The sequence below is a fragment of the Leishmania braziliensis genome, chromosome 10, assembly GCF_000002845.2.
Source record: "Leishmania braziliensis MHOM/BR/75/M2904 complete genome, chromosome 10".
Classification (NCBI taxonomy): domain Eukaryota; phylum Euglenozoa; class Kinetoplastea; order Trypanosomatida; family Trypanosomatidae; genus Leishmania; species Leishmania braziliensis.
The window spans coordinates 258,146-285,791 of NC_009302.2; the positions used below are offsets into that span (position 1 = coordinate 258,146).

Sequence of the window (27,646 nt, forward strand, 5' to 3'; positions counted from 1 at the left end):
CTATTGCCGACACACACACACACACACGGCCGCTCCGTGCCTAACTAGAAATCAACCCAAACTGGTAAGGAAAAAGATGCTCTCCGCGAACGGAAAGGCTAACGCGAATGAGTTGCTGTACTTGAAGAAGGCCGTCGTCTTCGGCTCCGGTGCCTTCGGCACGGCGCTGGCGACGGTACTCGCCAAGAAGTGCCGCGAGGTGTGCGTGTGGCACATAAAGGAGGAGGAGGCGCAACTCGTGAATCGGAAGCGCGAGAACATGATGTACCTCAAGGGTGTGAAGCTTGCGTCGAACATCACATTCACCTCGAACGTGGAGCAGGCGTACAAGGATGCCGAGATCATCCTCTTCGTCATCCCGACCCAGTTCCTGCGTGGCTTCTTCCAGAAGAGCGGCGGGAACCTGATCACCTACGCGAAGGAGAAGCGCGTGCCGGTGCTCGTGTGCACGAAGGGAATTGAGCGGTCGACGCTGAAGTTCCCGGCGCAGATTGTTGGCGAGTTCTTCGCGGACTACCCACTGTCGGTGCTTGCAGGCCCCAGCTTCGCCATCGAGGTGGCCGCTGGCATCTTCACGTGCGTCGGCATCGCCTCCGCCGACATCAATCAGGCTCGCCGCCTGCAGCGCATCATGACGACGGGCGACCGCACCTTCGTCTGCTGGGCAACCACCGACACCATCGGCTTCGAGGTGGCCAGCGCTGTAAAGAACGTGCTGGCCATCGGCTCTGGTGTGGCGAATGGCCTCGGCATGGGTTTCAACGCGCGCGCTGCCCTCATCACGCGCGGCCTTCTCGAGATTCGAGATCTGACGGGCGCGCTGGGCGGCGATGGCAGCGCCGTCTTCGGTCTCGCCGGCCTCGGCGACCTCCAGCTGACGTGCTCGTCGGAGCTGTCACGTAACTTCACAGTGGGCAAGAGACTCGGTGAGGGCACGTCTATCGAAGAGATCCAACGCACGAGCAAAGCCGTCGCGGAGGGTGTGGCGACGGCGGAGCCTCTGATGCGCTTAGCGCAGCAGCTGAAGGTGTCGATGCCGCTCTGCAAGGAGATCTACAAAATTGTGTACGAGAAGAAGAACCCGCGCGACGCCATCGCAGACCTCTTGTCGTGCGGCCTGCAAGACGAGGGCCTGCCCGCGCTCTTCAAGAAGTCGTCTGCCACCCTCTCCAAGCTGTAAGGCGAAGGGGGGAGACACAACGCAGACTCCTCCTCCGTGACCCGACGGAATGCGCAAGTGGGTGGGGGCCCCAGCTCGCATTCCGTCGGGTCTTCGCTTCGCTCGTCTCTCCGCTTCTTCGAGGAGAGTGGAGGAGCGCCACAAGAGAGGCAGCGGCAGGCAGACAGGGTACCACGGTGTCGGCACGATTGAGTCACGGGCGGGCTGCGCTTCCACGGGAGGACGCTGCCACCCTTGATCGACACACGAAAGTTGTTTACATGGGTAACTAGGTGAAAGGGCGCGTTGTTCATGCAGGAACTCAGAGCACACGACAGCCACGCTCTTCGTCGCTGCAGTGTCCACGCACAGCCTCATATGGGCAGCAAAGGCAAGAGCTCCTTTCGGACTCCCTCCCGCCACCCACCCACCCCCCCCCATCCCCACACACACACGCACACACTTCCCCGTTCGCCTCCCTCACAAGTATGCACGCCCGCTGGTCTCTCTCCTCTCGTCGGGTTTGGCCTCTCTACGCTTCACATGGTCGAGGATGTGAGACACAGAGAGACAAGCAAACCCCGCGCCTGCTCACAGCGTGCCTCACCTCCGTCTCACCTGCACGCTTGATGGCTGTCCTGTTGCTTTTTTCGATCTCATCGTCCTCATCGTTCACACTTCATGTACGCTACGGCGCACAAGGGCGCCCCCCCCCTCACTCGTTTGCCTCCCCCCTCCTCACTATTTTTGTTCGTCCGTTTCAGCGCGTCTCGCTTACTTGGGGGGTTCACGAACCGGGACTTCACCTGAGAGTGCAGTTTCGTCTCACCTTTGTATGGTTTGACCTGATTGTTCCTTCTCGTTTTGTTTTCACTTCCTCTTTCCCCCTTCGCCACCTCTCACTCTCGTACTCTTCCTCTCTTTCTCTGGGCCTTGCGACTCCGCTGGGATGAAGAAACGCAGACTGGTGCAGACTGGACGTCGTCGAAAACAGCATCCGCGAACCCCGTACGGCCAACGGTTCCGCCCTGCACGTGCTGCAGCGCAGACAGCGTCCGAAAGGCACACATAGCTGCCGCACACCAGAGCGATAAAGCCAACGGGACTACGCATGTCGCATGTGTGCGTGTGCGTATGGATGTGTGTGTGTGTGTGTGTATGTGGGTGTGTATAACCTCTAATTTCCCCTTGTTTCTCTACTCGGTTACGTGGCCCCTGATGACCGGGGCACACCTCAGTGCGTGGTATTCCCGAGTCAAGTCCCTACGGCGTAGGGATGTCGGTGCGACTTGTCGCTGGTCAGGTCCTGGATGGCGTTGAGTCGGAACGAGCTGCGACAGCGAGCAGGTCTGTGCCACTCATATATGGCGGGCAGCGTGGCCGCGTGACTCGAGCGTATCCCACGCAGCGGCCAGTCTGACGAGAGCGGCTGTGAGGCAACCTGCGGAGTCGGGGGGTTGGGGAATAGGCGCAGAGTTTGAGGTCGCGGCGGTGCCCAGATGACTGAGTCGGCGTATTACTGCAGCCACGCGCGTCTGCAGCCGCTTCGCACCGCGCGATCGGGCCGGTGGCCGGTGAGGGGGCCGAGGTGGAGTTTTTGAGTTCATCCTCTATAACCGAGAATGGACACGCCGGAAGAGCACCAACCGTGTTGGACCGGTGACCGGCCGTATCTATCGGTACATATACACACGTGTGCTTCTCTAAATTGTTATAGCGTAGAGGAGGATGAGAAGCGCCAGTGCTTCTCTGAGGAACACGTCCAACGGGCCTGTGCACTCGAGAAAAGCGCCACTCGTAGAGCAATTCAAGAAGGTGTGTGGGCAACGCGGTGCGCATGAACGTGCGACAGGCTGGAAGATGGCGTGAGGAGACAAACGAGAGAGCCCAGCACCCACGTACGCGGCTCAACTCTGAACCATCAGCAAGTTGGTTTCTCCACATGCAAGCACGAACATAAGCACCCTTCTTCGCCTCCCGCTTGGCCAAGCCCCCAGCCTGCCTACCCTCCCCCCATCTCTCACCCCCCCCCTCCTCCTCCTCCTCGTGTTGCGTTTGCCTGCCTGCCCCTCTGGGCCCCCGCCTCCACTGGCGCCCACCGGGGCCCCCCCCCCATCGCCAGACCCCTGGCCCTCCGCCGACTGCCACGCCGCCGAGCGAGGCCCCCGGCGACCCCCCATCCCCGAAAAGCCACGCCCCCCTCCCCCGAGGCGCAAACGAAGCGCGGGGCAAGCAGTGCCCCCCCCCCCCAAAGAAAATGGGCAGAGGGAACCGAAGAGCGCCGAGGCCAAAGCAGCCGCGCGCGCGCACCCCCGCGGTTTTGCCTGGCAACTACTCGCGGGCAACGAAGGGGCGCGTGTTTTACGACCGCGGTGCCTTTTTTGCCTGCGACGCCAACAGCGCCGAGACTTCGATGCGCCGCCCCGTTTTGGAAATCGGGTGCCATCGCTTTGGGGGGGGGGGGGGGGCGGCGCTCTTGGCTTCTGTATATTTTTTGCCCTGACGCTGCATGTTGGACAGCTCTGGCTTGGTGTTTGCTTCTGTCTTGGAGCTTCTTCGGCGCCGCCATCGCCCGCCGTGCACTGCGAGGGGATAGAGGCGAGAGGGTCGCACACGCACCACCCCACCCACGCACGCCCGCGGGGCGTGGAAACGATGAAAGAAGCAAGAAAACCCACAAACGCAAACAAGTCGTTGGAAATCAGCAGCGACTTGACGAACACACACACACCGCCTCTCTCCGCCCAACAACGCCACCCGTCAAGGGGAGGTGCGCCGGCGTACACATCTTCGCCACACGCATCGAACCCTCCGGCACAAGCTGGTCCACGTACGCGTCGCGAATCCGCCTCAAATTACGCAGCCTCTCGCCAGGCTGCTGCTCCCAGCCTCGCCAACGCTGTAGCAGTAGAAACTCCCGTTCACCCACGCAAGCACGTCCGAAGGGCTAAGCTCGCCGACCCTCCGGCGGCAGCTTCACGATGGACGTCAGTAGCTTGCTAGCATACACCACCAGGGCCTTGCGGAAGATCAGGTGACGGATGCTGATGCTGCCGTCACCGGCCTTCATTGGCATGTACTTCTGAAAAGTTGCAGAGTAAAGGTCGAAGCCGGTGAAGAGGTAGTCGGCTCACGAGCAGCCGACTCTGTTCACGACGACCTTGCGCTCCTTACCGGGCACTGGAGGGGGAGAGGTGGTTGGCCGGTAGAATGAACGTGGAATGCACAAAGTACGAACGTGGTGGGAGCGTGTTAAGAGGGCGAATGAAGGAGGGGGGAAAAGAAATGTTTTGTTGTAGGAGCAGCGGCAAGCTGTTCAGGCACACATCCACAGCGAGCGACGGCGTTACTGGTGTGCATGTATGCGTGCCTGTGTGGTGGGGCCGGAAAAGAGCGAGAGAGAATGTGAGATCAAAGTACCAGTGGCGGCAGAGAGAGGCCTGGCGGCGGAGGAGGGAGTACTGAGCAACGGAGAATGCAGTCGTGACCAGGTTGGGTGGGTAGAGACCAGACATCACGCCGCATTGCCCAAATGCGTGGGAAACATGCGCCGTGTTGATCACCATTCAGGAAGAGGCGAGTACCCCTCAGAGTATGTGGGCCGGGTAGGACCAGCATGCCAGCGCTCAGAGACGCACCCTAAAGAGAAGCCGCGCCGCGAGGTGACAAGAGATTAAGCCTGTTTACAAGAGGGGACCACCACCCACACACACGCACACGGCAGGGCAATCTGGCTGTCCGCGATGATCTTGTTGTACGCGAGTCCGTGGCATGGGAAGGGATGCAGACTCAAGCCAGTACTTGGGGCTTTTCTTTTCCCATCAGCAGCAGCTGCAGCGGGCAACAGAGGAAAGGAAAGTGGAAACTACGAGAGGTGGACGGATCATTCTTCAGTGCAAGGCAAACAAGCGAACTCCCACCCACCCACCCCACCCCACCCCCCTGAGGCTTAGACCAGGGAGGAAGGGGGGCAACGCCAGCGAGAGAGGGAGACTTCAGAAAGAGGAGACGGCATTGGCGTGAAAAGGAGAAAGTGAGGCTACAAAGGCATCAACTCACATTGCCCTCCTCCTCCGTTTAGCAGCGCAACAGAGAGAGAGGAGGAGGGGAGAGACGGACACTGTGGCTCACCTCAGGGAGAGACGCTGACGGAGATAGTGGGTCAGACTATCGATCTCCGACTGAATTAGCAGATGCTCCTTGGAGCTGCTCATACGACGTCGAGGGGCTCGCTCGTGGGACACTATACAACGCCGACTCGCACCGCTTTTCGTATTCACCGCACCTGCTTGTCGATCGGAGAACAGCATCGAGGCATCCGCGGAGCCGACCACGCCAGCCTGCGTCGTCACTGAGAGCGACAACGGCACCTGCACGGATGCCGTACGCGCTGCCTGACCTTGACCCACTTCACCGCCACTGGGGGCTACCACGTGTCCTCGTGGCGTCCTTTCCTTGACATCGTGCTGCGTCTGCAGCTGCACCTCATGCAACGCGGTGCGCAGCAGCTGTCGCTCGACTGAGGTAAGCTGCGGCAGGGGTTGCAGATTATCCTTGTCATCCTCCACGGCAACGGTCGCGCCATCGCCCCACGTAGCAGCTGACGAGGAGAGGAAGCGTGTCAACTCATTTAAAAGGTACGGGACAGCCGGATCACACAGTGGCGTGTCCTGGGCGAATGCAGGGGCTCGAAGAGTCAGCTCTGGTCGCGTGAAAATGAACAGAGCTCGCGCCACCGCAGCCAGTCCCCCGTGATCAGCATCATCGCAGCGAAACGGTGCAGAGAAGACGAGCTCTTGAATCACCCGCTTCAGGGCTGGGGTGATTGTGCCGCCTGGTGACTGCAGCTGCAAGCATGCAAGCACCAAGAGGCCGTACCGCTGATGCCGACATGCCAGCTCGCTGCTCGACCCCCTCGCCATTATACCAGAAGACGCAGGCTGGCTTGCGGTGTGCACCAATGCCCGCAGCGTGCGTTGGGCCTCGGCACGGAGAGTGGCCAGAGTCAGTGCACCACCGACAACCTCACACGCGCGTGACCACAGTAAGCCGGGTGTGTCGGGCCCGCTAGTCACTGCCGTGTCACCAACGCGCCACAAAACAGGGGCAGAGCGTTGGAGACACTTGAGAGCCTCAGCGAGTACCGTCTGGGTTCCGTCGGGGTACAAGACGCAGACTTCTGCAATCCCTAAGAGCGCAGCTATTTCTTGCACGTCGTGCAAGCTGCGCTGCCTGTACTGCTGGACAAAGACATCGCGCACCCACCACGAGAACCCCGTAACTGCCTCCGTGGAGGCCAGGGACGACGCTGTGGCGCACACCGTGGCGAAGATCTCCCCGATGTCCGCAAGGGAGATGGACACCAGAGCAGGCGATACGGCGTACGAGGGTATCGGCGGTGGTGCCGATAGGCGAGACATCGCTGTGGAGGTGTGCTGTAGTGCGCGATGCGTCACATAGACGCCGAGTCGTCGCCTTGCCCGGACAGCCGCCGCCGTCGTTCGATGACCCGCAGCGGCTTCATGAAGGGACGCTGAAGAAGTGGGCCACCACGCAGTGGGCAGGCGAAGTAGGCAGTGTGCCATGGAAGGCGCACGCGCAGTCTGCGCACCACTCAGCGCCGGGCCTCGCACCGGGTTTGAGGAGCGCAGCGCCATCTTACCAGTGTCCCTCCTCAACGTTCGTGCGGCGCTGCTTCCTGGCCTGCGCGGCCCGCCCCCTTCGCCATGGAAAGAGTGCTCAACAGGTGAGCCAGTTCCGCTGCCCCGCCGCTGCTCCGCTTCGTAGAGCTCAATAAGCTGTATCGCCTGCGACAGACGCACGAGTTCCTGCGGTCGATACCACCACGGACTCTCTCGACGAGACGGTGTGTTTCCATCGCCTGCTGCCGAAGCTTCCTCCTCTTGAGAGCACAGCAAAGCGATGGCTTGATCACACAGGCAGAAGATGCGCTGCTGCAACAGCGCACGATCCGTCCGCAAGTGGCTCAGCCGGCGCAGACTGTTTACGAACCGGCTCCCAGGCTCTGCCTCGGCGGCCGCCGATGAAGCACACCCCGTCAGCACCAGAGCGAGAGCGGTGAACTGCACGAGCAGCCCTGTTGTGGAGGTGCCATGGTCGATAAAGAGCGTCCAGTGCTGCTCCACAGTGTCTACCAAAGCCGCCAAGTCATCGAGGGTGAAGACGATCGAGCCCTTCGATCGTAGCTTCCGCGCACCCGGTGCTGCTAAGGAGATTCGTTTCAGAGATCGGCTGAGATCTTGCTGTTGCCTATCATGGGCATCAAGACACGCCTCCATTACACGAACCAGGGACTGAAACTGCGCCAGCTCGCTCACACCGGCAGCGCCTCCACCAGCGTGCGCAACAGCGGTGTTGCCCTTTCCCATGCCAAGCATCGAGATGGATGTGCGGGACGACGCAGCGGAAGGCGCACCAGCCACGGCGTGGTGCATACGCCGTTGCCAGAGGGTAAAAATCTGCTGCGTGGCGAAAGGGGAGAGCCCGTGCCGTAGGCAGTTGGCTAACATCAAACTGGCATCATCGAGGGTGATGGTGGGCGAGCCGAGCTCTCGGTGCACCTCAGCGAGAAGCCGCTCGCTGAGCGCGTTGCGCAGCAGGTCGCCGGAGGATTCCTTCAGGTTCTCGGCACCGGATGAGGTCGCTGCTGGGGTATTGGGCTCATGGCCACGCCCTTCTGTGGCCAATACAAAGTGGGCCTCGAGTGAGCGCGATGGGTTTGTCAGTGAACTTGACTGCATGCGGCGCAGCACCTCGTCCAGCGACACCGCCTCCAGCTGCTGGGCAATTCGGTGCTGCACCGCTAAGCGTTGAAGCACGATGCGGAGCATGTCCACCTCGGTACTACAATCCTTCTGGGGGAAGAGACACGATTACACAAGACGAGAGGAACAGCAGGCACAGAGAAAATGCACATCGCACGGGGCCACTGCCTCTCGACACCACCTCGCCCTCCCACATGTCCTTCAGTGTGATAGCGGCGCCAACGAGGTGGGGGGGGCGAGAGATGCGGGTATAACCGACCTCTCCTGTAGCGGAGGTAGGGGAAGTTCTATAGGCGAGGGGGAGGAAGAGGGCGCTTTGCTGGAACACACAGAAACACAGAGAGGAGGCGAAGCTCCGGATGCGGTCAAGAAAGGGATGGGGCGCCTGTGGGTGACTGTGGATGACTGTGGGTGAGACTCAGAGAGAGAGAGAGAGAGCGCAGAAGAACACTGACTCGGTGGAGAGAAAGGCAACGAGGCAACACAACCGCAGTCGATCTGCCCGCGGGGGAAGGGGGGGGTAGCGCTCCACTCACCGCCCCTCACCAGACCGGCCCTCCCTACCAGCCCTATCCACCGACATCCTCATCTCGCGCAAGTGTCTCTGCTTTAACTGCGCTCTCCACCGGTACGGGCCACCCGTGAAGACCACAAGACAAGAAACCCCACAGAGCGAGAGAGAGAAGTGCCTTGCGCAGGAGATACGGCCGAGAAAGACGCACGCAGGCGGCTGCGCTACTCATGCACTTGCCTCATGTTTGCTTGTTTGTTTAGCATCAGCACGGCTGCCGCTCCGACGCGCGCGCACACCCACACAGTAGAGAGACGTGCAAGATCATCCACCTCCACAGCAACTCCACCCTCATTCGCATCAGGCATCCATCTCTTCCTGCTCATTCCCCCTCCCCCTGTAACGAGGTGGGCGGGCTAGTCAGCGCCTCTTCGTCTTCCTCCTCCACTCGCGACTGGGAGGCACCTGCAGTCGCACCCTCCACCGACTCTTGCGGCTCCGCCTGCACATCCGTCTCGTCAAGCTGCGCGCCTGGAGTAGCAGGGTGAGCGGGTGGGTGCTCTTCGTCCGATAGTGCAGAGAGGCAAGGGTCACTGGAAATCCCCGCCTCTTGTCTGGAACCCTCTTCCTCCTCGTGCTCCGTTGGCGCCTCACGAGTCTCACGCTCGGTGGCGAGGGCAGTAGAGTCTGTCATTGGCGCCGAAACTGCAGGGACGATGTGCTGCTGAAGGAAAGGGGTACTTGTCTCGGTCATGTCATCCTCCTTCCTCATGAAGGAAGACGTGGTGCTTAATTCTGGAGCTACGTTAAGTGTCTCAGTGGTCGAGGTGATCGATAGAGGAGTAAGCAAGTGTGGTGGCTGAGTGTCAGCGGCAAGTGGGGTAGCTGTTGAGGGTGGTATTGCCGGAGCACTGACCGGGTCGACCGACGCAGTTGTTGGCGCCGTCTGCTCGGTTGCAGGGGAGAGCAGCGCCGAGGCAGTCTGTTTCTGCTGTTGCTGCAGAAGCCTGAGTTGCTCCAGCTTCTGCAGCTGCTCCTGCTGATGCGCTTGACGCTGACGGGCCTGCGCCAAGAAGTTTCGAATCGCCTGCAGCGTGTCGATCATGTGCACCGTGGACTCCTCCACCTGAGGAGGTGCCGCCGCCGTGCTCTCAGGCGACGCAGCAGACGATGCCACTGCTGGCGTCGTCAAAGCCTGCTCCAGTGCGTGCTGCAGAACGACGCTCGCATGCTGCTGCATGACGCTCTGCATCCTCTCGGCCTCAATGGCTTGATACTTGGCCCTCCACGTCGACTCCCATTGCTGCTGTGCGGCGCTGATACGCTCGGCCAGGCTGCTCGCCTGCGCCTGCGCGGAGGCCTCGAAGGCTGCCTTAGCTGCCCGCACCCGCTCCTCCTGCTGCTGAATAACCTTGACGAGCTTCCCAATGTAGCTACTCTGGTCCTGAGCCGCCTGCCTGGTGGTCTCGGCAACCGCCTCGGCGATGTACGCCTCCATGTCCCGCAGCGCCGCCGTGATTCTCTCGGCCGCAGCGGAGTGCTGTGCCTCCTGTGCGTTCGCATGGCCGTCAGTGCCCGCACCGACGCCCCACGACGCTGCCTCGCGCCGCAGCATGTCACTCATGTCCTGGCGCTCCTGCTGCACCATCTCGCGCAGCTTCGCCGCGTGCTGCTCCGACTGATGGTAGAGCTGCAGCACGTTGGACAGGCCCTCTAACGTAGTACGCACCATCGTCACCGCGGAGGTGTAGTGGCGCTGCAGCTCCTGCAGCTCGTTTGTGAGGCTTGTTGTGCGGTGCGCGAGCGCCGCGTTGGCCACCTCTATGGAGCGGCGCACCTTCTCCTCTGCCGCCGCAGCTGCCGCATGCTCGCTGTGTGTTCTGTCCAGTTCAGCCTGCATCCGTCGGTTCTCATTGCGCGCCTCGAGTAGGTCACGGTGCGAGGTGAACAGCCTCTCCTGACTCTGAACAAGCTGCTGGTGCAGCGCGAAGAAGGAGTCGCGGTGCGGGGTCACGGAGCTGTCAGTGCTCCCATCGCCGCTGGCACTGGCGTGTCTGTTGGGGCCCCGCTTTCCACCGGGCCTTACGGCACGCGCCGCGGTATCCTCATTTTGGAGAAATACATCGTTGGCGCCCTGCCGGACATACTCGAGGAACTGCGGCAGCGAAAAGGCAGCCGTACTCGCCGCCCCCGGTGCCCCCTTCAGAGCCGTGCCGCTGCCCATCTGCGGAGAGAGGGCCGTAGCAGACTCGCCGCTCTTCGAGTCTCGCACTAGCAGGAGTGCCTCCTGCTCCAGCAGTGCCCGCACACGATCTTCATGAAGCACGAGGAAGCGCTGAAGCTGGTCCTTCTGCCGCTGAAGCTGTGCCACCTCGCTCTTCAGCTTCTGTGCACGGCGCCGCGCCTCCTCGATCGCCTGTGGATCGGCCACGACGGTGGCGCTCGCAGCCGCCACCCGCGTCGCAGCCTCCCGGATAGCCCTACAGCAGTCCAGAAGCTCCCCCTCCGAGAGAAATGAGCCGGTAGTCTTCGCGACGCTCATCAGCAGCCGATCCCGCTCCGCCTCGACGCCGGCACACTGGGCACGCAGCTTCTTCTCCTCCTCGCGCCGGCGATCTATCTCTGCGGCGAGGGCGGCAATATTTTCGAGCAACGTTGCCTTGCCATGCTCGAGCTGTGCGACACGGCCCTGCGAGACGCGCAGGTTGGCCTCTGCTGTGTGCATCGCCTGCAACTGCCGCTCCAGCTCGCGGATGCGGTCACGGCCTTCGTACCAAAATTTGGTCAGCTCGCCTCGGATCGACGATGGGTTGCTGCGCGCGTCCTGCTCGGCGCGCTGGCGCTTCTGAGCTAAGGCCACCTGCTCCTCGCTGTGCTGCTGCGTGAGCTGGCGAATCGCCTCTTGCGCGGCGGCCAGCTGTGCCTCCATGGCCTCCCGCTCCGCTGCAAAAGCTGCCCCACGCGCTGTGGCAGCGCTCACCTCATCCTCGAGATGGGCAATGCGCTCCCTCAGCATTGTTGTCTCCTCCTTTCGGTACGTCGCTTCGGTTTCACGCTCGACGGCATGTCGGCGCTCCATCTCCTCAAGAAGTACGCTTTGGGCTACCTGCATTGTCTGATGCGTACGGACATCCTCCTTGATGACCTCCATCGCGTGGATTAGCTCCGGCACCCGCCAGGCGGCGAGAAGACCATCCTCTACGGTAGACCGAAATGTGCCGACGGTGGTGATGGTGGACTCTTGGTATTCTTGCAGCTGCTGTCGAAGCAGTGCTTCGGTTTCCCTCAGCTGCCTCAGCTCCGCCACCAGCGGCGGGGCGGGCGTGTTCGACATGGACATCTCCAGCTCCGCTACCCGGGCCACGAGCCGCTGCTTCTCATTCTCCATCGCCTCAAGCTGCGCATGCAGGGGAGCCACCGTGTTGCTCTGTAGCTGCGCAAGGGACGCCTCAGCCTGCTCCTTCTCCTCCTGCATACGGTGCAGGACTTCCGACAGGGCAGTACTCATAAAAGAAGCCTGGCCAACCCCGGCGCCATCGTCTGGCGCGCCGCTCTCTTCTCCATCGCCCTGCCGCTGGTCTGTGAGCACTTTCTGACTAGCCTGCTCGTGCGCCGCGACAGACTCGAAGAAGCGGTGAAGCTGCTCTCGCAGGACTTCCTGCGTTACACGCTGCTCATCGGACAGCTGAAGACGCGCCCTGAGAGCTGTGTTCTCGCGCAACAGCTCCTCTATCGCGGCGGAGGAGTGTACAGGGCTCGGGGACACTTGTGAGAAAGTCGCAGGGCCTGTCGATCCATGTTGTATTGCAAAGGGTGGTGGCAAGTACGGAGAGGCAGATGCTGGACTGGCGCCTGCGAGTGCCGCTGGCCCCTCGGCTGTGTGAGTTGCTCGGTAGGACATGTGCACTGCACGTATTCCTTCGAAGACTATAACAAAATGAAAAGCTACGCTGGTTGTGGCGTGTGCAAGCCAAACCTGGGCGTGTGTGTGTGTGTGGGTGGGTGGGTGTTGCACACTGGCGTTGTTCAAGAATCAAAGATAGAAGCACTCTCTGCTGGGGCCGTGCTCCGTAACTCTGGTTCACCTCGGAAAAAGTGTACGATTGGGGAAATGCTCAGCACGCAGACCCTTCACGAGAGGGAGAGTCGCTTCGAAACTACAGTGATGCACCCGTAGCCAGATGATTACACACGGGTAAAAGGAGTGTAGGGAGGTGTCAGCAGACGAGAGAATGGGGAGCTCAGAAAGCGTAAGTGGACATGAATCAAGGAGAAGGAGAAACAAGGAGACTGCCACCCCATGTAAAGTACGCTGAAGGATGTGGCATCTACGTACCCCCTGATGCCAGCATCTAGTATCCACAGCAAAGCAAAATACATGCTGCGTGGCACGTAGGTTTGACCTCGCACACGTGACCGAGTAGGTGAAGTACACGCGTCGATGCACTGCTTATTGGGTGTTACCTTGGTGGGGAGGGAGTTGATGATTGTCTCTGAAGCTAACTACGTCATCCAGCACCGCGCACGCGCTTCATCTCAATCCAGTCGCGGACCTCGCGGGCTGCCTGACGAAGCCCCTTTGCCACATAGGAAAAAAAAAGCAGGCGCACAGTCGCCGGCAAGTCCTTGAAGTGACTCGGAAACGCGCAAGCACTGAGCGCACCACAGCACCAGAGGGAGGGGGTGTGAGGAGCGGAGAAGAGGTATGAGGTGAAACGGGCAATGAAGAAGCGCATCATAGCTCGCAGAAGACCGAAAACAACACAAAATGGGGAGGCATCGCGGTGTAGAAGAGAGCCCAGAGAGGGAAGCCGTGGAGTGCGTAGGGTGCCGCTACAACGAGAGAAGGCGAGCGACAGGCAGAAGAGGAGATGAAATCTGAAAAGCGCACAGACAACACGAACAAAAGGAGAAAAGATACGGAGAGCGTGGGAAGGCGAGAAAACGACCGCAGCGCGACAAACACCTGGCGACTGGTACCGAGAGGGCTGGGAAGGGGGGACCATGCGCTGCGCACACACACACACACAACACTTCACCCCACCCCATCTCAGCTGTACTTATCCTTTTCTTCCTCCACCACACCACACCACCACCCCCCCCCTCCTTCCCTCCCCTCCCGTCACACAGCATCAGTCGATGCTGCTCAGGTGGCGTGCTCGATTGGCTTGGAGCGACGCTTTTGCCGCGCTGCTGTCACCGTGTCCTTTCGTCTGTGTCCGAGGAGAGCACCTCCACACGGGAGGACTGTCGCGCAAAGGAGGCTGGCACGAACGCGCCAAGCCCATCAAGCGACGTGGATGGCGGATTTAGACCAAACTCTGAGAGGGGGGCATCGTACGGCGCGTAGCGGGGAGACTGAAGAGGGGAGCAGACATTCTCGAAGGGCCGCCACCCCGACGGCGGGGAGCTGTACCATCGCTGCGACGATGCGGAGTGTGGCCGGGAAAAGGCCACTGGCACGGGGCCCGTCCCCACACCCTCGTCGGGAAAAACGGCACTCTGGCCCGCGTAGTCACCTCCCATGAAGGGGACGCCAGCTGAGGCGGACACCCCGGCCTCTCTGCCAAACGGTACGTGTGGCGCTTCCGGAAAGCCAAAGGCGTGGTAGCCCGGATGAAACCCTGTGGAGACGTAGGGGCGTGGGCCACCCCACGGAGAGGCCGGTCGCTTTACACCTGCCGGCACGTTCGGTGGATGCTCTTGCTCAGCGTTGCGACTGCGTTGCGCACGCGGGCGACGCCCCTTCTTTGCGCCACCCCGCTTCTCGCGCTGCAGTGGGGGTGTTGGATCTTTCGACTGGAGCGGAGCTGAGGTAGCGGATTCGCGAGGCACCGCGTGAGGAGCCTTCGTTGTAAAGGGCAACGGCGTCCCGGCCATGAACGTCGCACCGTTTCCTTTCTGCGTCTTGGGTGCAAAATTGGCACGTCCACCTCTCTGCCCGCTCTGTGTCCTGTTTGGGGAAGCGGGGGGCCGGGCGGTCATTGGCGTGGCCGTGGTGTTGCTCGCGGCGTTCCGCGCCTGCGGCTGCTCCTCCCTGAGGGCCCTTGCACATGCCCCACCAAGCCGATGCCAGCACCCCACCGCGCCCGCAAGGCCCGCACACGGGCGCAGGCCATCCCAGGGGCCCACCGCAAAAAACTTGAAAAGCACGTCACGCAGCAGCGCCACCGTCCACAGGAGACATGTCGCCGTAATGCAGCCAATGGTCAGACCGCGTGACCCAGGCATACTGGGCTCCTTCATGTACTTCATAGCCGGTTCATCGGCGGCGCCAACGGCAGCAACGTCAGTGTCCTCAGCGGCCGCGGCTCGCCCGGGTGGTAGTCTTACTGGCCGGCCGGCCCGCCGTGCTGTCTGTCGCTCGTACTCCTCATACGACTTCTCCATGGTGCGGAGAAACTGCGGTAGCTTTACAGTCTTGAGGATGGCACGAAGCTCCTCGGGGCTGTACAGGCGCGGCGGCTCCGGTTCAGCTAGCGACTTGAACACGAGGGGGTCATTCAGCGGCGGCACAGAGTATGCGCACGCCTTGGTAGCAGAGTCGAACTTCGAGCGGCGGCCGCGATACTTCGTAGCGCAGTCCTTGTCCGTCAGCGGCTGACAGTTGTTCGTCAGGGTCGAGAAGCGGTAGTCCCCTTCGCACAGCACTCGACTAGTCGTCTTCCCCGATGTGGACGCGGCGTACGGAGAGAGAACCCGCTCTGGTGGGTCACGGGCAAGGGTCATATTCACCGTATCCTGGGACGATAGCGTGACTGCCTTCTCCACATGCACGACCGATGCGGCGAGGAGGGTGCGGAATGGACTCGTCGTTGGTGTGATGGCGGAGTACACCTCGATGATCACGGTGGGCTCGTAGGGCGATGTGGAGAGGCCTAGCTTCGACGCGGAGACACTGACACGCATTACATTGGGGTAGTGCCCTGTTTCACCCGCCACCGGAAAGGTCGGCGTGGCGCACTGCGTCGCCGCGCAGATCCTGAACGTCCACCTGCCCGCCTTGAAGCGGGAGAAGGAGACGTACTCGACCTCAAAGAGGATGGTGTTCTTGTCCGTTGGATTGGCGTATTGTCCTGAGACTCGCGTTGGACGGCCAATCGGAAAGAGCGGTGCGATGGTGTCTGTGAGATGAGCGCTGAAGTTCTCGTATGAAAGCGACCACCCCGTGGACTCCGGCACGTCGCACTGAAAGCTAATCTCTTGGATCGTGGTGGGGGACATGGTGACGTCGTCGATCCACTTGCAGCCCTTGAAATAATAGGGCCACAGTCCAGCAGCGTCTTCCTCAAAAGAGCTGAACTGGTTCGTGTTGTTTCCATCTGCAGAGGTGTAGAAGCCCAGCGGGTAGTTGATGCAGGCGCCCCTGTCACTGCGGTAGTTGGTCGGTGTGTATCCAATGCACTGCCTTTCTGGACAAAACGAGCCCAGCACGACAGGGAAGGGAGATGACACGGACTCGGGATTCGCTAGGCTGTCCCCTTGACGGCACAGTGAGCAAGAACGAGACGGCAATCTGTACGGAGGACTTGCCGTAACACCCCTCATGACAACACTTGAGCTTGCGGTGCACGTGACCGATGCCTCGCCCCACGGATTTGCCTTAACTTCACAGGAAGCAACCGCCGAAGCCTCTCGGAACTTCGCCGTACTGTGAACATTGAAAGTGAAGTGCCTCAGCGAGTACGGGACTGGTGCGCCTGTGCACACGTACGGAGGCACAGGACTGTCCACCAGCTTGTACTTGCTATAGTAGCTCGAGTTCACTGCACAGCACGCTTTCGAGGTGTAGCACTCCGCATCGGCCGCCGGTGCGCCTGCCACCACCTGCACAGACTCGGACTGGGAGCGGTAGCTCTTCAGGCTGAGGTTTCCCACATTGTAGGTGTACTTGGTGTTCTGCTTCACCACCTCGATCTTCGAGGGCAGCACGGAGCGCCACAGCGTGCCGTTTGGGTCCTGAATCAGCGGGTGCTTGGCAGAGGTGAAATTGATCACAAAGTCAAGACCGGTATTCGGCACGTCGAAGACGAGCCGCAGCGTGGGATTCGTGAAGATGTGCTCTGGTGCGATGGCTTTGCCGGTGCTCCGCGTCCCCTCCAGGAGTGTGGCAGGCGTCAGGAACGGATCTGCCACAATCGTGTTGAAGTCCACGGGCAGCACCGATTCTCTGGCACTGCTCTCGGGGTTGAAGGCGTCGTCATGAGACGTTTGGATCACCGGCTTCGTGTACGGGGGACGGGGTTTTCCTTCGGCAACTGTACAAGCGCAGCTTCCCACAGCGAAGACGATCCACAACACCCCAAGACACAGGCGCGGTAGAGGGGGCATAGCGGTTTTTTGGCCGAAGAGATATGGACACCGAGAGGACCATGGAGGGGAGGGGGGAGAGTGACCACCCAAACCAATAAAGCAGCAGCGCTAGAGAGGAACGAAGAAAGACACCGTGTAGAGGTACACGGAACGTACTCTTGCCTCTCCTGTGAAGCGTGGCCGGTGTAATACAAGAGGGAGGGAGTGGGTGGGGAGTAGAGAAGAAACACACACACACACACACGAGGGACGAAGAGGCGCTCTTTTTTGTTGTGTTGTGTTGTGTTTTTCAAAGGGGAAAAGGGGTGGTGGGTGGGAGGCGAACGAACCACAAACCACCAAAAAAAAAAAAAGAACAAAAATAGTCAATAAACCAACAAATGTGTGCGTGTGTTTGAATGCAGCAGTGGGGGGGGGGGGGGGGAGCAGAAATCTGGGCTGTGGCGGAGTGAGCAGGAGGCTCGGCGATCAGAAGACAAAGCAGAATATACTAAATTCCAACAACAACAAAAGAAAAACGAGAAGGCCACGGCAGCAGCAGAGACGTGAGTCCACGCAAAGAGAGGAGGGTACGTCTGTGAACAAAGAGTGAATGTGGCGGAGAAAAAGATGGCGAGGGGAATTAGAGGAGAGGCAAGCGTAAGAAGGTAAGAGAGTAGGGAGGGTGGACAGCAACCAGCGGAGACACTTCCGTGTAAGGGGGTCAAACGGGAAAGACGCAAGTTCGGTGTCAACATGGCGTGGTGCTGAGTACTCGCCTGCTTCAGAATGAAGGTGAAGGTCGGCACACTCCTGCGCACATCATGACCATCCATCTAGCGGCCACTCGGTCGTATGCAATACTTGGTGTCTATTCCCATGAGATCATGTAAAGATTCCGGCTCTCTCTCTCTCGGAAAGCGATAAGGTAACGCGCACTGCGTAGCTGTGAGAAGACGACTACACACCACGCGGCACGCGCACAGAGGAGACCTAACAAGCAGCAACACCCAGAAAGCACTCACCATCGCAGCAACTTCCACACCGCCTACTCGGGCGACTCGGTGGGTACTACCGTTCCTCGCCGGTGCATTGGTGGCGCGTACCGCGGGATGGGTTGATACACCGGTTTCTGAATCTCGTCCGCCTCCAGCTGGGCCGCCAGGGGAGACAACTGATCGCCATGCTTGCGGTTTCCACCGACGAACAGGCGGGAGTTTTTGGCGATATCGCGGCTGTGGTAGTTGAAGCTGGAAGCCCTGTGACCTCTGCTATTCGCGTAGCCGCCGGCGTTCATGGTACCGCGCGCGAAACGCGCCGTCATGCAGATGCTGCGCATCGTAATGCCGAGCTTCCGAGGCTCCGACCACTCCACAGGGAACGGGTTCATGCCTGACTCGCCTAGCCGCTCCATCGAGAGGGGAAAGTCTTGATCACATAGGACATCGTACACGTAGTTCACACCGGCCAGGTGCGAAAAAAAGCAGCATCCGGGCTCTAGCTTGATAATCTGCCACGGCACTTTTGGAATCCGCTTCACCGCCTGCTGCGCCGCGTTATGGCCGTGCTCCGTGTCGCTGATGACAAACGTGCGTTGCCCCGCAAAGGCGATCACATCACTTAAGGGAGGACTCTCTGGCAGCATCTCGACCGGCTCCACACACAAGGCGCGTGTCTGCTCGGCTGCCGCCTCCGATGGCGCAACGGCGCCGGTCAAGGTCATCATGGACAGCCTGTTCGTACGCGATGTGCCGTAGCCCATCAGTATGCCGTGAGTGGTTGAAATAAAGTCGCCACCGCTCGCACGGCCGCCCTTCACGTCCTGCAGTACGTGGTTCACGTCACCAGTAGCACCCCACCCACGCATATACCGGATGGTTTCACTAATCTCGGCTGACCGGTGCTCCCGCCCGTGCTTCGGCATCGGAATGATCAGATCGTAGTGCTGGAAGAAGAGGTCGTTTGTGAAGAGGCACTCGTAGTAGGGGCAGCTCTTCATCTCATAGAACCGCTCAATCAGCTGTGATTGCCGCAGTACCTCAAAGAAGCTCTTGACCTGACGAACAAACAGCTCCGTGTCCACCTCCTCCCCGGATGGGGAGTGCGTCGGAATTGTCTGCGTTGGCGGCAGCCTATAGAGCACATTTGTGTAGCGCCGCGTCGCGGTCAGCAGCAGCGAGTGGTGACCACCTCGGCTAGTGGGAATGCCGAGAAGTGGCCTAGCGAGTCTTAACGCAACCGATGATCGAGGCGTGGTGGATAGCGACACACCCAGCGCGTGAGACTGCAGAGTGCCTCTAGTAGTCGCCGCAGTACAAGCAGCCACAAGGCGGTTGCGAGGCATTGTGGTGGAGGGGAGAAGTAACGCAACACAAGATCGATGTGGTGCAGACCAGCCCAAACTCTTCTTAGTTCTCTGTAATCAGCCGATACACACACGCACGCACGCGTGCGTCACTCGAGAGTAGAGCAGTAGCAGTTGGAAAAAGGGAGAAAAAAGAAGCCGCAGTGGGGAGTCTAGAGGATCGCTGGGATGACATGGGAGGCAACGGAAGAAGAAAAAATGAGAACAGAGAGAGAGAGAGATGCAACAGAGCGCCACATCAACGCACACCAACGGCAGGATGATACTACCCCTTGCACCTGTATTCCTGGCGAAGCTGGCGCAGATGCCTGTGCGTGTGTGTCCGTGTGCGTGCCACGTAAACCTTGGGCAATATCGTGGAGCCGTGCTTTGTGGAGTACTTCATTCCTGTGGTTTGAAGCGGTGCTTGGAGACGCTGCTACTTTACCAACAGAGCCCACAGCGAGTGCAACAGGGAAGGTGAGCGTAAAAATACAAAAGAGAAAGACAACAAAGCACAGTCAGTCCTGCGTCTATGTGCCATGTACTAGGTGAGGGACACGGTGCTCGATATGAGACAGCGATTTTGCGAGGCGAGATGGCCCCCCCCCTCCTCCTGACTACGTCGTCATTCACTATCAAGATGACGCCACCTGCACAACAAGCTTCTTGTGGTTCACGTTCCCGGTCGCTGAGAGGTCAAGCGCCTCGGCGGCTTCAGCAAACGGTAGGACCTCCATGTCCAGACGAAAGGCGCCGCTCAGGTAGAGCTTCGCCACTTGGTCGCCGATGTACCGTAGCTGTGGCCGCGTCAACGGATGGTCATGCAGACCGTTCAGGAAGACGTAGTGCACTGACAGCTGACGACGGAACAGCACATCACTCTGGGGAATCAGCACTCCAGACAGCAGGCAGACGGCACCACCAAAACGAAGCGTGTCAGTGAAATTCTCCGCATCCTGCGTGTTGGTCACGGCGAGGTAGTAATCCACCCCATACCCTTCTGTCGCATCCAGGATCTGATCTATCATATCGAGGCCGTCGTGGTAGTTCAGCACATGATCTGCGCCGATGCTGCGCACGTAGTCTACGTTGCTCGGCGAGCAGGATGCAAACACGTAGAGCCCCATATGATGCGCCAGCTGCACAGCGGAGCTGCCCACGGCACCAGACGCGCCATCGACAAAGATGCTGCGGCCCGGCTCGATGCGCAGCTTGTCGAAGAGGGCAACATACACTGCCCACGTGGCGCATGGGATGGCCGCGGCTTCCTCATACGAGAACGACTTTGCCCCATCAGTCGGGATGGGAACCGCTACAGACTCCTCCATCACGGCGTACTCGCACAGGGAGCCGCCGTATGTCTTCGTCAGGCTCGAGTGGAACATGACCCGATCACTAACCTTCAACTCCGTCACCTTCTCGCCGACACTCTCGACTTCGCCGGCGCCGTCGACACCGACCACATACGGGTATGGGTAGTTCGGGGGCTTGCGATGCATCCCTTTGAACCCTGCAAGACCGCTGCCTGCAACACCAAGGCCAGAGCCAGAGGGGGAGAACATGAGCCGTTTCCAGTCGATTGGGTTGATGCTGGCTGCGTGCACCTTAACGCGAATTTGTGTAGGGCCCGGTGCTGGCACCGTCACATCCGACAGCTTCACCGCGTCTGTCGACCACTGCAAGGCTGGCTTCTCGACAGACCATCCCTTACACTTCACCGGCGCCACTTGTTTGCCCACATGCCCGGTCATCCTGTGACGGTATTTTCTTGTTCGCTTTTTTCGGTGTGGGGGAGGAGGCTGTAGTGAGCCCCACTATTTTGTACTGTTTCAGTTCGCCAAATGGAAACCACAAATGTGCTGCGGTGAAGCCGTGCGAGCAGCCGCTTGAGAATCCGCAGAAAAGCGGCGCTGTAGAGACGCAGTTTACTCGCTCCTCCTTTTGGTGACCTCACTTCGGATACCGAGTGGCGTGAGGGTGAAGAGAAAATGGCAAGAGAGGGAGAGAGAGTAGTAGTAGACGTGGGGGTGCTCATTCGGACGTCGAGGGGCACCACAGAGCAGGAGGGGCCGCATATAAGTCTGCGAGTGAGGGATACCCCCTTTCTTCACCTCAGCAAATCGCTTGGATGGAACTGGCGGTCGGTCTCCCCTTGCCCCCTAAAACACACACACACACCCGCACACAGCCTCCCTTCGGCAGTTGGGCTTCCATCTCGAGAAGAGGACAGACTACGTTGTCATAACGGCAACTCGCCATGAAGTCCTTGATGCTTGCTGGGGTTAGAGGTGGTAATGCCACGAGAACACAGGAAAGGAGGCGCCAGAAGCACACCGCAGCGAGGCAAGTGCTCCCTTACTCCCCCACCGTCCTTGCACACGACTGCAAAGAAGAAAGGAAAGAAGGAAAAAGGTGAGGTACTGCACGATCACCCGCACAAACACGCCGCCATATCTGCCACGGACTCAACCCTGCACTTTTTGCATCGCAGCGACGAGGTAAAATGAAATGAGGTCGTTCCTCTACTCCGCTCCCCTCGATGCAGCCCCAGAGGCTGCCGCAACCGCTGCTGCACCGGCAGCCTTTTGCATCTCTATTTGCTGATGTTGACGCTGAGCCTTTTCGTAGAGCTGAGCATGTCGGCGGCGCTGGCGCTCTTCTTGGTCCTCGTTTACGTGGAAGTTGGTTAGCACGATCTTGCCACGCCCGTGGCCTGATGCCACCACCTCCAGGGCATCCGTTGCTTGAACAAAGGGTACCTGCTCTACATTCACGCTGAAGGCACCCTGAATGTAAAGCTGCATTACCAGCTCACCCAAAGGCTTCAGCTGCATCCGTGCCAACGGGTCTTGATGTTGCAGCCCGAGAAATACATAGTGCACAGACAGCTGTCGTCGAAACACCATGTCACTACTTGGGGTAAACAAACCCGTCAAAACGCAGAGCGAGCCGCCGAGCCGCACTGTCTCGGAGTGTGCCTCCGCCATGGACGCATCAGCGCACTCGAGCAGGTAGTCCACTCCATAGTTGTCTGTGTACATGAGAATGTCCTTCACAACATCTGTGCGAGTATAATCAACGACGTAGTCGGCACCGAGGTTTTGGACATAACGCACGTTTGGTGTCGAGCAGCTCGCAATAACATAAAGCCCAAAGTAGTGAGCTAGCTGCACCGCCACGGAGCCGACGCCGCCTGAGGCGCCGCTAATGAAAATCGACCGCTGCGTCTCTATCCTCAGCTTGTCGAAGAGCGCGATGTACGCAGTGGCGGCAGCGGCCGGCAACGACGCCGCTTCTACAAAGTCGATGAGGCGGCCGGGCATGAGCCCCCCGGTAGAGGGAAAAGGTGGCGAACACACAACCTCCGGCAGCTTCCACAGAATGTCACTATCCACCACGGCATACTGGCAAAAGGTACCGCCGCTTCCCTGCGTGAAATCAGCCAAGAAGGCAACGCGGTCACCCACATGGATGTCGCTGGCGCCGGCAGAGGCCAATGCCCCTGCAGAGTCGTCTTCCTCCCCATTTGACCCGGCAGCCCACCCAACGCTCTCCACGACACCAGCGCCCTCGATGCCTACCACGTACGGGAACTTAAACGGGGGTCTCGGGTGACGGGTCGTGTGGCGGCCTTTGCCCCTGGAGCCTACTTCAGGAGATCTGGGCAGCACAGCGGTGCGGTGAACATCAGTGGGGTTGACGCCAGCAGCGTAGACTTTCACCCGCACCTGGCGCGACTGCGGGACTGGAATCTCAATGTCAGACGAGTACACCACATTTCGGCGCGACCACGAGGGATTACCTTTTGGTGCTATCCAGCCAGCGCATAAAATCGGCTTTCCAGAGGTCTCAGCGAAGTCCAGGCTTGAAGGCTTCAGAGACGGCACGGGGACGTCAGGGAGAACATAGAAGGGCGGTGGTACTGGCACCGCACTTTTGTTCGCCGAGTTCTTACTCCCCATGGTATGTCCCGTAGAGCACCGTAGTGCACCTGTCTTGGCGCGCACAAAGAGCTGCGCGGAAACAACACTAAGCGGCAAGGCAACGAAAGGAGTAAGTGCGGTGGCGGCACGGTTTCCCAAGAGACGCGAGACGGCAGTGGGCAAAGAAGAAGAGGAGGGCGGGGACGTAAAGCAGCGCCTAACGAAAAAGGCGCAGCTGGCTCACTTCGTGTCTTTCTTTTTCCTCCTCTCTTTCCCCTTTTCTCGGGTGTGCAGATGTGCAAAATAGAGAGAAGACTTCGATAAGAAAAAAAAAAAAAACAGAAATTGAGCCGAGCGGTCCTACGAGAGCATCACGCTCTGCCGTGTGCGTATGGGTGCTTGTTGCGTTGAGGTTTGAAGCACGACACTGACGAGCGCAGAGAGAGGGAGAGAAAGAGCGCAACAGAAGCGGCCAATGGGACGGGGTTGACCCGCAGCAAAGAACTGAGCAAAGTGCAGCGTTTCTGCCCTCCACAGCAGCAGTGCAGTGCGACACAACTCGTCCCAGGACAGCGAGGCATCGCCTCACAACAAAAGCACGAGGATGTACCTCTGAAAGAGAGCTGCTGTGAGTCGCTGCAGCTGCGCAAGAAGCGACTTGCCATTGGGCACAGTACGGACGTTTTCAAGTTAGTACACGTTTAAGTGCTTCCCCTCCGCCCTCCCTCACCCCCTTTCTTCGGCGCGTGCGTAGATTTTTTTCTATTGGTAAATACACGTCAGGAAAGGCACAGCGTCGCCCACGGTAGTCTTCAACACGGAATACCACGAATCTGCATCATTAGAACCATTCAAGACATGAGCCGGGAAAGACAGGAGTGCCACCCAGCGTGCCCATCTGCGATTGGAGCCTTTCACACAAGAGTGGCGCCCATGCGCCGGCTACGCTATGGCCGGCGTCACAGGTAACCTTTCTTCCCTCACTCCCCGGTAGCAGTGGTGACGCCGCAGCCTTGATCCTCCGTCTGGTTGTCCTCGCGCGGCCGCTTCGCCACGTTGACATAGGTCGAAGCGCTTGCTTTCGGCAACAACTCCCTGAGAGTAATCTGCTTCGTCCTGGGGGCCGCAGTCTCCGCCTTCGCCTCGCCTGAGCTAGGCGGAGACGGCCTCGGGTGTCCCGTCTCTTCGACAGCCTCCGACAGTGTCACAGGCGCCTGCTCAGTCCCATTGCCGGATTCACCTACCTTGGCAGAAGCGTCATCAGCGGTCTCAGCAGCACGTTCAACTGAGGCCTCTGCGATGTCGTTGTTATCAGTGTCATTGTCCGCATCCTCGCCTTCATCCTCATTTTTGCCCGTCCAGTCACCTGTCCTGGCTCTGGTGCTGCCGTCCCCCAGAGGCTTCGGCTTCGAAGAGGCAACGCGTACAAAGAGCCGCTCATCAGTGGGAGACCACGGCTCATCCCGCAGGACGAGCGAACGGTGACGTCGCTCGTAGAAGCGCCTGATGGTCCGCTCAATCTCGGCCCTCGCGACTCCGACGCAGAGCTGCTGCTGCTTCAAGGCATCGAGTATCATCCTGGTCGAAACTTTGCTGTTGGCTGCAACGATTGTGTGCAGTGCCTTGAGCTCCGTATCCGTCATTTCGCGTCGGTTCTTCAGTGCGGCCTCCATCAAGGCACGCTGCCGCTTTGCCTCCCTCTCCTCCACGCTCAGGCCCTCGTCCCCACTAGCCGGGATGTCAGCACGCCCGCTTGCGAATGCGCTCAGCTCATTCTCCAAGAGCTTAGCGAAGTACGTCGCGTTTAGAGAGGCAAAGCGCTCTAACTCGTCAAAGCCTCGAAGTGGGTGCTCATCGGTGGGAATCCCAACAAACGGTCCACTGTAGGACGGCACGAGTTTGTTTTTGTTGCGCAGTCGCCAGAGGCGACGCTGCCGTGCCTCCATAATTTTGTGCTGGATGTCGTAGTCGGAGTCCTCTTCGTCGTCGTTGATGAACTCTAAGTCGCTGCTGTCGAGAGAGTCCAAGTCAGCGTCCTTGTCTGAGTCACTCGAAGAAGACGCGGCGATATCCTCATCACCCTCCATGACGTCCCAGTCATCGCCCGAGTCGTACTCGTAATCGATGTTTGACAAGCGAGGAATGCCGCGCCGCAGCGGAAACCGACCCATCTGCAGCAGCTCCACCTCGTTCAAGTTGCCCTCCTGCAAATGGTTGTAGGTGCCGAAGTAGGGCGGACGGGACTGGCACGGATTGTACCCGATGGCGAAGAAACCAGCGAACACGACCTCGTTGTCGAACGACGCGTATGGGTCGCAAACGACCGTGTGGAAAGCGCAGCCACACTGGCGCAAGAGGTCGCGCAGTGGCACCTCTTGCGCATTTGAAGCCTCAATCATGGCGTTGAAGTCGCGCACACACACCTTCGCCTTCGAAGGCGCGCCTTCATCGAAGTGCATGGGCGGGTGAAGCAGAGAGGACTCTTTTTCCATCATGTGATTCCTGCTATTCTCTGGGTCTCGCCGTGCGCCGCCCTGCATCGCGTGAGAGGAAAGGTTCACAACCGAGGCCTCCTCCGTATTGCCCGAAAATTTTTCTTCCGCCCTCATCCAAAATTGCAGCGCAGCAGGAGCAACGCGTTTGTCCTGGACAAACAGGGAGAATAACCTGTTCTTGTTGCTCTCCACCTTGACAGTGCTGCTCAGGAAACCAAAAAGAGCGAGGCTGTTCGAGGCCTCTTTCGGCACTTTAAGAACTGCCTTCTCTAGCTCGCGTGCTTTCTGCCTCGCTTCCTTTTCGGACTCCTGCTCCTCCTCCCGCGCCTTTCGACGTGCTTCCCTTTCAGCTTCCTTTTCCGCCTTTCGTGCGTCACGCTCCGTGTCTTTCAAGATCCGACGGTGCTCCTTTTCATCATCGTAGACGACTTTACGCACCTCAAGCTCTGACTTAATTAAGGCCGCGTCTTCTTCCTTCATCCGCCGGCGTGCCTCCTTCTCCGCCTCTCGCTCAGCCTTACGGGCATCGCGAGCCTTCTTCTCAGGTGAGAATACGTGTCTGAGGGAGGCAAGCGGCATGTCATCCTCCTCTGCCACCGTACCGTTCGCCCTCTCTACCGATGACTCGGTAAGAAACTTGGTCCTTTGTCCTCCATTTTCCGCTAGCTGCTGCGGTTCTGGTCCTGAAGAACTGTGGCACACCTCTGAGTTGCTGCTTACGACCACGGAATGATCCTCCGGCTCCTGTGATGGCGCATTGTTCTTGAGGCGTTGCAGCAAAGCTAGCGCCTCGTCGATACGGCTCGGATCTATGTTTTTGAGCAATTCGGTGATGTTGTCCATTTATTGTTATCCTCCTTCTATGACGGCTGGAGCAGAACCAATAGCAGCACAAGTAGAGTGAGAAAAAGCAGATGTAAAGAGAGAGAGAGAACAATGCCCACGCAGAATGTCTCAGAAAACGAGCACTGGAGTCGAAAAAAAATAGAGCAAACAATGATGCTATCGCGGTAGGTTCTAGTATCGTCACAACATATTTTCATCGAAAGCTTGTAAACATCCAGGACCACTATTCAGTTGGCTCCATCAAAGAAGAAAAGTGAAGTGTCCTTCCGCACCGCGCGCGCTTTTTACATGTTGCCAGATTTCAAGAGTATAGTAAGAAGAGAGGACACTACTACCCTTGATGACCAGGTTAGCACGGCTATTGGACATGAATGAAGCAGTTCAAAAAAGCGTCTTCCTTCACTACATCGTCGTTCACACCCTTGACAAAAAAGCACAAGTCCCGGAACTCTTTTGGGGTCAGACTTTGCGTGGCGACGCTCTCGGTTTGCGCGTTCGTCAAAAGTCCCTCCAGCTGCTCCACAGCAACGCACCGAGTACATGTCCCATTCGCAGTCACCATCACCATCCTCCCACTCGCTTCCCAAATCGTGTTGAAACAGGAGCGAATGTCACCTTCCGTAGCGCTGCACACCACCGAAGAGACGCGATCTGTGAATCGGGGATGGGGACAGGCGAGCACCTGAGGGTCGTATGCCAGGACGCGGGTGTGGAGCAACTCCACTAAGAGAGCGTGTAGCTTTTCACGGTCGGCAAAATTTCCTAGACCCTGTATCGGCTCCATCTGGTAGACCGTATCATTTTCCTGAGATAGGCATTGAGGATCCTGCGCCATCATTGCCGTGATTTGATCAATCTGGTCATCAGTCAAGCCAAGACCCAGAAACTGAAAGATGCCTGGCACTTTGATAAGCGAAATCGGGCCTTCGCGGTGGCCATCCCGCTGCGGTGACGATACGTCGACAGTGTTCGCCATGATCGCCCTATCAGCTGCCGCCCTATAGGTATCAAGAACTTTCTTGCGCGCCACCTTGGGAATGTATACTGTCTCATCCAGTTGCTGACGATACGCAGCATCCGGATCGGGTACAATCTTTGCGGGCTTCTTGCCACCCTTCTTCTTCCCCCTCCCCTTCTGGGAAGGCTGCGTTCCCTCCACCCTATTCTCTCTTTATCTGCCCCCCCCCCCCTGCTCACATTCCTATCCCGACTTCTCTCATCTTCACCATGAGCCCTTCCCTCTCTCTGTATCGCCTGTTTTATGATGGCCTGCGCGCGCCGTCTCGTG

At 59.2% G+C, this 27,646-nt stretch overlaps 9 protein-coding genes across 9 annotated transcripts; 1 reads left to right on the forward strand and 8 right to left on the reverse strand.

The window, feature by feature from the left end:
- Positions 1-76: 76 nt before the first annotated feature.
- Positions 77-1,180, forward strand: GPD (glycerol-3-phosphate dehydrogenase [NAD+],glycosomal; the record flags this gene model as incomplete). Its single annotated transcript, XM_001562783.1, has 1 exon — positions 77-1,180. The coding sequence occupies one exon, from the start codon at positions 77-79 to the stop codon at positions 1,178-1,180; it is 1,104 nt and encodes a 367-aa protein (XP_001562833.1).
- Positions 1,181-5,286: 4,106 nt separating this feature from the next.
- Positions 5,287-8,010, reverse strand: LBRM_10_0650 (conserved hypothetical protein; the record flags this gene model as incomplete). The annotated part of the gene is made up of 1 exon (XM_001562784.1): positions 5,287-8,010. One exon carries the CDS (start codon positions 8,008-8,010, stop codon positions 5,287-5,289), a length of 2,724 nt encoding a protein of 907 aa, XP_001562834.1.
- An 827-nt stretch (positions 8,011-8,837) lies between these two features.
- LBRM_10_0660 (conserved hypothetical protein) lies at positions 8,838-12,356 on the reverse strand (the record flags this gene model as incomplete). The annotated part of the gene is made up of 1 exon (XM_001562785.2): positions 8,838-12,356. One exon carries the CDS (start codon positions 12,354-12,356, stop codon positions 8,838-8,840), a length of 3,519 nt encoding a protein of 1,172 aa, XP_001562835.2.
- A 1,295-nt stretch (positions 12,357-13,651) lies between these two features.
- On the reverse strand, positions 13,652-16,786 carry LBRM_10_0670 (hypothetical protein, unknown function; the record flags this gene model as incomplete). The annotated part of the gene is made up of 1 exon (XM_001562786.1): positions 13,652-16,786. One exon carries the CDS (start codon positions 16,784-16,786, stop codon positions 13,652-13,654), a length of 3,135 nt encoding a protein of 1,044 aa, XP_001562836.1.
- A 1,009-nt stretch (positions 16,787-17,795) lies between these two features.
- On the reverse strand, positions 17,796-19,091 carry LBRM_10_0680 (conserved hypothetical protein; the record flags this gene model as incomplete). Its single annotated transcript, XM_001562787.2, has 1 exon — positions 17,796-19,091. The coding sequence occupies one exon, from the start codon at positions 19,089-19,091 to the stop codon at positions 17,796-17,798; it is 1,296 nt and encodes a 431-aa protein (XP_001562837.2).
- A 638-nt stretch (positions 19,092-19,729) lies between these two features.
- On the reverse strand, positions 19,730-20,845 carry LBRM_10_0690 (zinc binding dehydrogenase-like protein; the record flags this gene model as incomplete). The annotated part of the gene is made up of 1 exon (XM_001562788.2): positions 19,730-20,845. One exon carries the CDS (start codon positions 20,843-20,845, stop codon positions 19,730-19,732), a length of 1,116 nt encoding a protein of 371 aa, XP_001562838.2.
- A 771-nt stretch (positions 20,846-21,616) lies between these two features.
- Positions 21,617-23,056, reverse strand: LBRM_10_0700 (zinc-binding dehydrogenase-like protein; the record flags this gene model as incomplete). Its single annotated transcript, XM_001562789.2, has 1 exon — positions 21,617-23,056. One exon carries the CDS (start codon positions 23,054-23,056, stop codon positions 21,617-21,619), a length of 1,440 nt encoding a protein of 479 aa, XP_001562839.1.
- Positions 23,057-23,997: 941 nt separating this feature from the next.
- LBRM_10_0710 (conserved hypothetical protein) lies at positions 23,998-26,091 on the reverse strand (the record flags this gene model as incomplete). The annotated part of the gene is made up of 1 exon (XM_001562790.2): positions 23,998-26,091. One exon carries the CDS (start codon positions 26,089-26,091, stop codon positions 23,998-24,000), a length of 2,094 nt encoding a protein of 697 aa, XP_001562840.1.
- Positions 26,092-26,716: 625 nt separating this feature from the next.
- Positions 26,717-27,334, reverse strand: LBRM_10_0720 (conserved hypothetical protein; the record flags this gene model as incomplete). The annotated part of the gene is made up of 1 exon (XM_001562791.1): positions 26,717-27,334. One exon carries the CDS (start codon positions 27,332-27,334, stop codon positions 26,717-26,719), a length of 618 nt encoding a protein of 205 aa, XP_001562841.1.
- Positions 27,335-27,646: the final 312 nt, after the last annotated feature.